The 12,816-nt window shown below is 35.8% G+C and overlaps 1 protein-coding gene across 1 annotated transcript; it reads right to left on the bottom strand.

The window, feature by feature from the left end:
* Nucleotides 1–5,205: 5,205 nt before the first annotated feature.
* Nucleotides 5,206–6,833, bottom strand: LOC127126628 (spermidine hydroxycinnamoyl transferase). Its single transcript, XM_051055586.1, has one exon. It carries the CDS (start codon nucleotides 6,807–6,809, stop codon nucleotides 5,412–5,414), a length of 1,398 nt encoding a protein of 465 aa, XP_050911543.1. The 5' UTR covers nucleotides 6,810–6,833; the 3' UTR covers nucleotides 5,206–5,411.
* Between the last annotated feature and the right edge of the window lie 5,983 nt (nucleotides 6,834–12,816).

Here is a 12,816-nt window from a genome sequence, read left to right on the forward strand (position 1 = left end):
TTGAACATCATCAATAATCTTAAATCTATATAGTTATCATAAAGAATCATAAGCACTTAGAATAGTGAACTCCAATCTTGCCAAGCTTTTACATTTGATTAAAACCATTTTACTGTTTTTAGTGACATTTACTCACAAGATAACTTTCCAAACAAAACAACTTTGTTACTTTCTAAACTTATAACAATTTGGATTATAGAACGGCGGTAATAACAACAAATCTCTGTGGATACGATATAAAAATATTTGCCGAAGATATACTTTTCAACAGTGAGGTGGCCTTTGTACCTTGCAAAAGGCATGTGTAGACACAATACACTCTCCACTATTCTGTTTTGCATCCAAAATCATGGTCAGCTGTCAACGCCCTTGTCTTATGTGTGATTTGCTTTAAAATGTGAAAAATGAAAAATTGAGGAATCTGGGACTTTGGCATGGTATAGGTCGTGGATGGGTGCAAACAACAAGTGTAAATGGGCTTTGCATGATCTGTTTGAGGTCCAAATGGCTCAGGTTGGAATACAAGTCATGGTTTGAGCCCTCAACCATGCATATCTTGATGCACACACACCACATAGTTGGTATATAATGGAATGACGCAAAAAACTGAGCTCAAAAGTGTGTAATTTGGAAAATGGCTATGTGACATAAATGGATAACTTGAAATGAAAGGTACAAGGTGGTCCAATTGAGTTTTGGCTTGAATCAACCTTAAATAATTATTCACACAAGTCATATGAACCATTTGTGAGGTGTTTGAGTTGGAAAAACACCCAAAGAGCCTTTAAATAAAAACCTCATTTTTTCACTTTTGGACAATTTTAGCAACTTTGGGGTTTGCACTACAAGTCCTTGATCTATGCATTTTTAGATTTTTGTCAATGAATTAAAGGTGTAGGGAACGGAAAAATAAGATCATAGCAAAAAGAATCACCTCATTTGGGTCAAAACTGAGAAAGTTATGGGGTAGTGAAGTTGGAAAATGACTTATAATGTATGAACCTCATTCACCCCTTTTCCACTCAAAATTGGCCTTGGATATGTGAAGATAAATTGTCCAGAATGGTTGTAAGATTAACTTTGCAAAATGAACCACCTCATTTGGCCAAAAATTGAGGTAGTTATATTGTTTTGAAGTTTGACCCAAAATCAATAGGAACCAAAGATGATCTGTAATGTCTTCCCAAAATAAAAGGGCTTCCACTCAAAATTGGACTTTATGATCAAAAGAAAACTTGTTAGGAATGACTCCAAGATTGATGTGGTGAAAATAACCACCTCATTTGGATTAAAGTTGACCAAGTTATGGTCAATTGAAGTTGGGCAAAAATTAAGGCACTACAAAGGGAAACCTCCAAACCCAAAAGCTAAACCAAACAAAACATCTTCTTGAACAATGAATCAAAGTTGTAGAGGGTCTCAATTGGAGAATATGAGAAAAATAATGGGCTTCGTATGATAAGTATTTCCCATGTTATGACCTTGGGAAGTTCAACTTGAAAATTAGGTCAAAACCCTAGACATCTTGAGATGTTTTGCCTTCAAAAATGGTTTTCCATCCACAGTTGTCTCTTGACATGTGAAGATGAGTTGTAGATGATGGGGATTAGAGTTCAATTCAAACCCGTCTACAATTTTCTATCTAAATGCATAAAGTTAGTGATGGATGAAAGTAGATGTCAAGTACATACCTTTGAGCCAAATACATAATGATAAGAGACCAAGCAAGTTAAATATAGAACAAGTAATAGTATAAATCAAAGCAATGGGTGATACAATAAGTGAGATACACAACACTAGCTTGAGTTAACATATAAGGATATATATATATATATATATATATATATATATATATATATATATATATATATATATATATATATATATATATATATATATATATATATATATATATATATATATATATATATATATGTGTGTGTGTGTGTGTGTGTGTGTGTGTGTGTGTGTGTGTGTATGTGTGTGTGTGTGTGTGTTGTATGATGTATTTTATTGAGAAATTATGGGTTTTGGTGGTTAGAAAAGAAGACCATTTATGCAGGTTGAAAACTAGGGGTTGCAGGAGAAATTTTTTGGTTTGTTACAGGGACCAATCGATTAGTCCTGGAACTTTTTCCAGACCAATCGATTGGGTAGAGCTTCTGATTGTGAAGAAGTGGAAAAATGTTGGGACCAATCGATTGGTCATTGGTGACAATCGATTGTGTTGTCTTCCTGCATTTGAAGAAAATGAAAATTTTCAGGAACAAATCGATTGACATTGGACCCCAATCGATTGTATGAACTCACTGACTTTGAAAATTGGAATTTCGTTCAGTTGTCAATCGATTGACACTCAATATCAATCGATTGATCCTTTGCATTCTTTGAAAAATAAAATTGTGAGATAGACCAGTCGATTGGGCCTTCTCAACCAATCGATTGACTCATGATTTTTACCTCATGTCTTATTTTCTAATGTTTCTATATGCATTGTATCAACCAATAATAACTTGATATGACTCTTATACATTGAATCAATAACAAATGTGAGAGTTACATGTTGAATCAAGTGAGTCAACCTAGTGATCTATTTTAGGTTGTAAGTTAGACATATAACTCAGATAACGTTAGAAAACGACATTCATTCGTATGATACCTATGTGAGGGTTGTGAATGAATGGTTGCTATAGTTGAGAGTGAGACGCTTTGTATGGAACATGCGTTGTTATTGTATGGTATCGGTGAATGAAGTCACCTAGTGATACATGAATCAAGTTATGTTTTGAGGAATTAATCACGTATTCAGAGTGTTTTATCCTTGATGCTGTACATCCTTATTTGATATGCTTAGATGAGTAGGCAATTGGATGTGATTCAAATGATATGTGCCTCAATTAGGTTTGAGCCTCAACCATGGAGGACATAGGGGATAGGTGGACACCAAAGTGGGTTAGAGGCCCATACGGTGAAAGATACCCTAAGTGGGTTAGAGGCCCATACGGGTGATGATTGCTTGGATTGAGCTTGAGACTCATAGAGGACCCAATATCCACCGTGAATGTCGAATCATACGATCATGCATGAACTGAGCTTTCCCTAGACGCAGATCCGCTCAGGGATTTATGTTTCGTGAATCTGAATAGTGATTTATTTGAGTTGTGAGAACTCATGAGTATGTTGCCATACATTGTGATACTTTTCCCCATCACTTAAGTCTTCCTTCCCTTGTTGACTTAAGTTAGATATTTATTAGAAAACCCTGTAGAGCCAAGTGGACCTATAAGATAGGGAACCCATTGGGATTATTATCTCACCCCATGATTGTTGATTATTTTTCAGGTAGTTCTGATCAAGCGAAGGGTAAGGACAAGATAGCGTGATGTCCTTGCTTATCTAATGTTTTGGATGGCTTTTCCGCTGTGTAGATATTTTTGATATCATTCTACAATGATTTAGTTCCTAGTTTTATTTTGGGAACCTTTGTGTATAATTAGTGCCAAGTAGTGTTTTCTTTTGGGCATGTAATATGTATATTGTTGCCACTAGGCGCTTATGTATTTCAGTACCAGTATTACACAATATATAATATGTATTTTAGACATATATTATATGTGGGTGTTATAGCTTTGTAGGTGTAATCAACAAGAGAAAAGAAAGACAAAGGGAAGTAGTTCGACAACAGAGGCAGATGAGGCTACAACAATGCGAATGGTCGAAATCAGCAAGAAGGAGGTTGGTCGAATAAGAGAAAACCCTCATACCAAAGCAACCAAAGAGGTGGTGGTGCAGATAGAGGAAAAAGTGGTGGTCGAAAACCTGACAAAAGTCACATTCAGTGTTTCAATTGTTAGAAGTATGCTCACTACTCAAGTGATTGTCCTAAGAAATAAAAGAATCAAAAAACGGATGCTTATCACACATGACTGGTAAGAAAGATTGGTTTGTCAACATGAAACTGTCACATCTAGAAATATACGATCCTTCGCGAAGTCACAGAAAAAGTTGATTTGAACAGAGTTACCATCGAACTTTATTTATTCCAATGAAGGAAAGGAAAATATCAATAAAACCTTTGAAAAAGAAAATGGTCTTCGCAACCAAATTCGGGTTCGGGAGTGGATTACACAAGGGGAAGATATTAGCACCACTCACGTCCGTTGTGCTCAATGGGAACCTTTTAGTTAAATTTGCGATTGAATGTTGGATATCGTTAATTATTTTCTTCGTGTAATAAAAAAATGTAAAAATAAAAGAAAAAGGGTCGCAAAAATGTGTTTCTTAGGGTGCTTGACGAGAATGCAGGTCTCACTCCTACGTATCCTTGGTACAATGAGGAACTCAAAACTTCGTAGTTCGGGGAAAGACAAAAGATATTTTTGGTGTTTGTTATTATAGTGTTTGACGAGACGTTGAATCTAGCTCCTACGTATCTCCAGGTGCGATGGAAAACTTAAAGCTACATAGTTCTTGGCAGCGAATGAGTGTTGGTTGATATATTTTAATGAACGAATGTTTAAGCCACATTTTAAGGGTTAAACACCGGCGTGTCTAGTGTCGGTTGAGGCTTAAGCACTAGTTTGTATACGCATTAGAAATGATTAAGCATCGCTATTTTAAAAATATTTTGATTGATTTAAAGTGTTATGGATTGAACACGTGTATAGATCGCATTCTAACAGTTAAACATTAACTTACATGCTCGTAGTGGAGACTTAAGTGCTAGCTTGCATACACATTAGAAAGGATTAGACAAATGTTCTCTTGTGAAAGCTTTTCGATTGCACAGAGGCGAGGAAAAAAGTTTGATGTATTTGAATGTTTTTTAAAGGTGAATGACGAATGCTCGATGAGAACGAGACGTGAGTCTCGAGACCAATTATTCGGGGTATTACCAGAATACTAGAGTCCAACGATACCTTTTTCATTAAATGTATTTATAAAATTTGTTTGATGGACAATGAACATTCAAAAAGATTGTTCAAAGATTCTACCGAAGTGCTAGACTCCAACGGTCCCTTCTTTTGTCTAAGTTTTTATGTTAAGTGTTTTTTTGAAACGCAAAGAGTGAATGAAAAACTAACTCAAAATCAAAATCCCGTAGCCTTGCAACTTTCAAACATTCTAAGCATGAAGTCTCCTAGCATTGCCTCACAGTTTAAGACTAAAATAAATATAGTTGTTTATTTTAAAGAAAACATGTACTAAGCCACCTTTCAACAGATTTGGGTGATATTAATTCTGAATTTTCAAGTCAAAACTTATCTCAAAATTAAACATTTAATAATGTAAGCAAACATTATCAAAACAACCGCACTACTTTCTTTGCCAACATTATTTAGTAATACAACCAAAACTCTTTATCCATGACTTTGAAATTCAACTAACCAAATTTAGATGGACCACACCCATCACAATTTAGAACTACAAAACACCTCATTGATATCCTCATAAAAGAACTTCTTAAATATATCCATATAAGATGCCTCCAAAGAAATTGCCACCACAACACCATCACCATTGTTATTATTCATAACAAATGCCTTTCCTTCAGAATCCATGTACCCTGGCCCAAAATAAAAAGGTTCTCCCAACCCAAAATCTGCTTCTTTATATGAAAAATTCATCCAACTCACAACAAATAAATTTGGACTCCCTTTGTATTCTCCCTCCTCACACACACTCTTTGCAGGGTAGTGAAAGTTATATCTTAATAATTTCATGTCCTTCTCACTATCTATATAATCAAGTGCTGACATTACATACTCTCCTGTCACCCTCTCAAGTGCGTTCCTAACATCTTCCACCGCGTAACCCAAAGGTTTGCAAATAAGATCGTTAAAGGAGCGAGTTGGTGTCACGGTCGGAAATGCTGTATTTCCAATGTAACTACTAGGAAGAGGTGGTTTTAAACGATTTCTACAATTAACCAAAGTGGACAGCCTTGTCGGTTGGTCACTACTTCCACGCGAGTAGTGTGATTTAGTGACACACCTCCAAAGATGTCCTGCAATAACCTCGAAAGTTGTAAAAGGTTTTGTTCTAGAAACATCTTTGGAGGTGGATTGAAAACTCAGGTGAGAATCAATATTTTTCTTAAGTTTTAAAATTTGTTCTCGCTTGAGTTTCATAATAGTAACACTAGTTTCTTTATTGTCTCCCGAGTCATGAGACATCCAATTTGGAGGCGCTTCAAACTCCGGATGACGATGCAATATTGATGAATTTGTTGATTTACGTGAATTTAACAAAATTCGATCATGACACGGAAAGTCATTAGGGTCCACATACTCCCCACGCGCCAACTTAGCCCATGCGCTCATGAAGTGCATGGTAGCCATTCCATCCGTCGCGGCTCGACATAAAGCAACGCCTAACGTAAAACCGCCACAACGGAACCTCGTAAGTTGCACCACCAATAATGGAACATCCTCAATTGGAACATCATAATTAATGTTTGGTATGAGTTGTGACACCAAATTAGTTGGCACAAAATCACCCAAATCTTTCAAGTTAGTTTCACATTTAGCTTCTAATAGAATTGCTCCTTTAGCGTTGCAATTAAGTTCCCACCTTTTATCTTTGATCCAACTCAACCTTCCAGCTAGTGGATAGTAAATAACCAAAACATGGCTAAGAGAGTTTCTAAGTGTTTCAAGAAAGGTTGATATGTTGTTATGAGGGTTGTAAACGTAGAGGAGAGGAGCATGAGTACGAAGCTTGATTTGTTCACATAATGAAAAGAGTTTTGGATTAGGGGTTGGTTTGGAAGGGATAACAATGGATTGAGATATGATACTCACCACCATTTTTTTTTCTTGAGTTATGGCTTTGTCTTTGTTGTCTTATAAAGAGGTTAAATGAGTTCTTGTACGTAAGCAAATAGGTGTCAAAATCCATTTTTCAAAATTATTTAAAAAAGCTCTTAACTTAATCTAGAAATACAAATCCAAAACTTTATTTGATTTTTGCAACTACCTACCAAGATGTTTGATTTGGATTTGGATTTCGGCTCTGACAAATTATGAACAGGAGTATGATTCATTTTTCTGACGCATGTGAGATATGATTGCCATTCATGCATCTCTATTTTTTTTATTATAATTATTTGCTTTTTATTTATAATAAAACTTACATTTTTAAAAAATTATTTATTATTTACTGTATCTTTTAAAATCATTTTCTTTTAATATTATTAATTTAATATATTTAATGTTTCACAAATTTTAATAAGAATGTAGTTGATGGATTCTTTAAAATATAAGAGGAATTATTAGTTTGAGCGATTTTGATGTTTTTTCTCGTATAATTAGGATTAGAGGGAGTAATCCACTTGAATTGTTAAGCTATAATGTAGATGGACAAACAAGTCAACAACATGCACTCACGTCATTTCTTTTAAATATATTCAAAAAGGGACAAGAAGAGAGTATATAGAAACATATGCATTGTTTACTGCTTACTTTAATAACTTATAAGTGACGCAAATATTAACTCGTCATCTGCTTTGTTTGATTCTTTCTTTCTCATTTATAAAATGAATATCATTTTTTTAAAATTGCTGATATATCAACGACTTGTTTAGCATAAATGTAAATAAATTTTTAATATAGAATTAATTTTTTTCTTCACTTATATCTATAATTAATATTATATAATTTATTTTTAATTTCTGTCTAGGTTAGTTTTGTTATACATAGTTGGTTTCAAGTCTGGATAACAAAAGAAAGTTATGTTAGACAGTCGACAGTTAACGTAAAACTTTGTCGAATCTATATGACACAGATACTATGAAATATGTGAATGTTAGGTCGTTGTCCATAAGCAATGTGTTGTATGACTCGAGTACAATGTCAAAAGAGCAAGGGTCGCTGCATTGTCACCTGGATGTAATGAAAAATAAGCAAGGGTTTCCATATTTTCGTGAACGGGTGTAGGTAAAAAAGTTAGTTCATGAGAGGATGATTTGTTTTGAATCATGGAATATATGCACACTTACAGAGAAATCTATGGAAATAGTGAACGTTATGGTTAAGAGGAAGATTAGTTTTATGTGTATACAAGAAACTAAGTGGACATGTGAAAAGCGAAAGAATTAAACAACTTAGCATTTAAGCTTTGGTACACCAGAAAATTTAGATAAAAAAATGGTGTAGGGATTATTGTGGACAAGGAATGGAAGAAGGATATTGTAGATGTGAAAAGAGTAAGAGACCAAATCATAGCCTTGAGATTTATAGTAGAACAAGACACCTTTAATGGTATTAGTATTTACACACCTCATGTTGGGTTAGCATAACACCTTAAGATAAAACTTTGTGAGGATTTATAAGGTTTACTGCAGAGGATTGCTGGTTGGATTCTCTGAAGACCATGTATATGTAAAAAGATATATCACATTGAGTATTACCTATGGAGAAAAACATCAAGCCAAGGAGATTAATGTTAGGTATCTGGTTATTGAGGCCCTTTCTTCATATAAATGATTATAGGGCGTCCAACCTTTAACCGATTGGGCACCACCTTATCTACTATATATTTATGCATGAAATATTTGTTCCCCAATGGGCGGGCGGTGAAGGAGAATAGCGATCCAAAACACAGTGGAATTTAAAATTTCTCCTTTAGTGATCCTTACGAATGAGCATGATCAGTGATAGAATCGTTACCTCTTGTGGCGATTGAAACCCTTAATGCAGATCGAAGGAGTGATCACGAATGTTTAATGGTGACAACGCCTCTACTCAGTCCACACGAACGGAATCCTTCAGTCTCAGTGCTAGCTGCTACAAATGAAGGCTTTGAGTGTGTGTGTGTGTGTGTGTGTGTGTGTGTGTGTGTGCGTGTGTGTGTGTGTGTATGTGTGTGTGTGTGTGTGTATGTATGTGTGTGTGTGTGTGTGTGTGTGTGAGAGAGAGAGAGAGAGAGAGAGAGAGAAACGAAATTTCATATGCACAAATGCTTCTGCACAAGGGTTCTATTTATAGAACCACTTGTGTGGGTTGTAAGCTAAAAAGCCCAGTTAAGTGTATGTGGCACATATCTTATGATATACCAAAATCATTTAAGCATGTGGTACCTTACCATATTTCGTATTCTACTTAAGTGCATTGTACCTTATGATGTTCTATAATTCACTTAAGTGCATCTTACCTTACGGTGTTCCTTATTTACTCTATCTCTCATCAATATGTCCTTTTGTATGTGATCCTGTAGGTTCTCGCGACATTGGTAATTATATTAAATCACGTATTTAACATAATAAACAGTGAGTGGTATCTAGCAACACATCACTGCTACCCAAGACACGAAAATGTCAAGTGATCTGACAAATCCTTTTATGATAATACTTATGTGTACAATTACCCTTTTGCCCTTATGTCTATATTAAACACAAGGCATAGACCGTGTCATCCTTGTCCAGTTCAATATTGGGCCCGTAGACATTTATCCTGTTACGCAGGATAGGCAAATTCCATCTAGGTCACTCATGTCCCTCAGCATGCTTCGTGGAGTACCCATCAACTGTCTTTATGGTTATCGAGTTACGGATAATGTTTGATCAGCAATAAGGCACTGGACTCTACATCTATGGTCCATAGTGGTTTCAGGTCGAAGGGTGGTATACACCATTATCACCATGAGAATAACTTATGACACTTTGCATAACATTCTATATAGTATTCTCATAGCGGGTCAATCTAGTATAAATATTACTCCTAATATTCATACCTATGTTTAAGACTTGAAAACTCCTTATCCATGATCCATGAGATGTGATCATCGGTCCATATACATAATAGTCTTAATGCTTTAATGTTATCCCACTTCACAATAAAGCTTGACTACAGATACTTTAAAAGTAGTGTCCTTATGTTTAATGGGATCTCATGATTAAGTCACACTTGATACATTAAACGGACTAGTTATTCTTGGGACCTTATTAAACAATCATAATAAAGAAAAAGCCTTTTATTATTAATAAATAATTAGATACAAGTACCAAAAGTATTGGCCTCTAGGGCTTACACCAACAATCCCCACTAGCACTAGAGCCAATCAGGCATACCCCTAATGCCCATAGATCTCGTATGACCATCATGCTTCTCCTGCGCAAGAGGCTTTGTCAGTAGGTCAGCAATATTGTCAAGTGTAGGTACTCTGCATATTTTCACATCTCCTCTATCTATCATCTCTCAAATGAGGTGATAACGCCTAATTTTGTGTTTGGATCGTTGGTGAGATCTAGGCTCCTTAGCTTGTGCGATAGCACCATTGTTATCACAATAGAGACCAATGGGATCCACAATGCTAGGAACTATGCCAATTTCACTAATGAACTTTTTGATCCAAACAACTTCCTTTGTTGCACTTGAGGCAGCAATATACTCAGCCTCAGTTGTAGAATCAGCAATTGTATCTTACTTTGAACTTTTCCAGCTCGCAACGCCATCGTTTAAGCAAAACACATAACCAGATTGCAATCTAAAGTCATCCTTATCTGTCTGGAAACTAGCATCGGTGTATCCAATTACAACAAGCTCTTCCTGACCTCCATATATCAAGAATGAGTCTTTAGTCCTTCTCAAATACTTAAGGATATTCTTGACAGCTACCCAATGAGCATCACCGGGATCAGATTGGTACCTACTCGTTGCACTTAAAGCATACGAGACATCTGATCAACTACATAGCATGGCGTACATGATAGATCCTATTGCAAATGCATATGGAATCTTATTCATGCGATCCCTTTCTTCCTTAGTTGAAGGGGATTGTGTTTTTGATAGACACAGGCCATATTGCATAGGTATGAATCCTTTCTTGGAGTCATGCATATTAAAGTGTCTCAGCACTTTGTCTATGTATGTACTCTAACTTAGGCCAAGTAGTTTTTATGATCTATCTTCATAGATCCTGATTCCTAATATATAGGTTGCTTCACCCAGGTCCTTCATAGAAAATCATTTCCCCAACCAAGATTTTACTTGTTGTAGGGTAGGGACATCGTTTCTAATGAGTAATATGTCATCTACATATAATACCAGGAAGACGATCATGCTCCCACTAACCTTCTTGTAGACACAAGGCTCATCTTCATTCTTGATGAATCCATATTGTTTTACTGTTTCATCAAAACAAAGATTCTAGCTTCTGGAAGCATGCTTCAATCCATAGATTGATCTTGGTAACTTACATATATTTTAAGCTTCTTTTGGTATGTCAAACCCTTCAGGTTATGTCATGTACACATCTTCAAGAAGATTCCCATTAAGGAAAGCAATTTTGACATCCATCTGCCATATTTCATAATCATGATATGCAGCGATAGCAAGTAAAACCGAACAGATTTAAGCATTGCAACTGGTGAAAAGGTTTCATCATTGTCAACCCCATGAATTTGTTTATATCCTTTTGCAACCAGTATTGCCTTATAGGTATGTACCTTATCATCCATGTCAGTCTTCTTTTTGAAGACCCACTTGCATCCTATAGGGTTAACTCCTACATGAGGCTCTACCAAGGTCCAAACCTGGTTTGTGTACATGGAATCCATTTCAGATTTCATGGCTTCTAGCCACTTCTCAGACTCGGGACCAGTTATGGCCTCTTGGTAGGTTACATGCTCATCTTGATCCATGAGTAATACATCACCTTGATCAGTTATGAGATATCCATATCTCTCAAGTAGATGATGTATCCTACTTGACCTACGCTGGTCTTGTTCTACTTGAGCAGGTTGCTCTTCCACAACTACTTGTGTTTCCTACTCTAATTCCTCCATAGGTGTATCAATGCTTTATGATTCTTGAATTTCTTCAAGCTCTACTTTCCTCCCACTGATTCCTTTGTAAATAAAATCCTTTTATAGGAAAACTCTACTTCGAGCGATAAACACTTTGCCCTCGGAAAGATTGTAGAAGTAATACCCTCTTGTTTCTTTAGGATATCCCACAAATAAGTATTTGTCAGATTTGGGCTCAAGCTTAGTTGAAATTTGTCGTTTCACATAAACTTCGCAACCCCAAATATTCATGTAAGACATATGTGGTTTCTTACCACTCCATATCTCATATGGTGTCTTCTCAACCTTTTTGGATGGAACATATTTAAGTGTGTAAGCTTTTGTCAACAGTGCATGTCCCCAAAAGGAGTTTGGAAGATCAGCGTGACTCATCATGGATCGGACCATGTCTAACAAGGTTCGATTTCTTCTCTCAGATACACCGTTCCATTGAGGTGTTCCAGGAGGAGTAAGTTGGGATATGATCCCACACTCTTTCAGATGGTCATCAAACTCTAGGCTTCAATACTCACCACCTCGATCTAATCGAAGAGTTTTAATATTCTTACCTAGTTGGTTTTGTACTTCATTCTTGAATTCCTCAAACTTTTAAAAGGACTTTGATTTGTGTTTCATTAAATACACATAACCATATCTACTGAAATCATAAGTAAATGTGATGAAGTACTGAAAACCTCCTTTAGCTGGTATGTTTAGTGGTCCACAGACATCAGTATGTATGAGGGCCAAAAGATCATTATCTCTTTCACCTTTTCCTGTGAATGGAGACTTTGTCATCTTTCCAATTAAACAAGATATGCATGTCTCATATGATTCATAATCAAAAGAGTCCAAGAGTCCGTCTTTATGGAGTTTTGAAATGCGTTTCTCATTTATGTTGCCTAATCGACAATGCCAAAGGTAAGTTGGATTTAACTCATCAGGTTTCATCCTTTTAGTATTAATGTTATAAATAGGCATTTCAAAATCAAGGACATATAGTCCATTGTTCATTTGTGCAGTAGCATAGA

Source organism: Lathyrus oleraceus, chromosome 3 (assembly GCF_024323335.1).
Source record: "Lathyrus oleraceus cultivar Zhongwan6 chromosome 3, CAAS_Psat_ZW6_1.0, whole genome shotgun sequence".
Taxonomy (NCBI): Eukaryota; Viridiplantae; Streptophyta; class Magnoliopsida; order Fabales; family Fabaceae; genus Lathyrus; species Lathyrus oleraceus.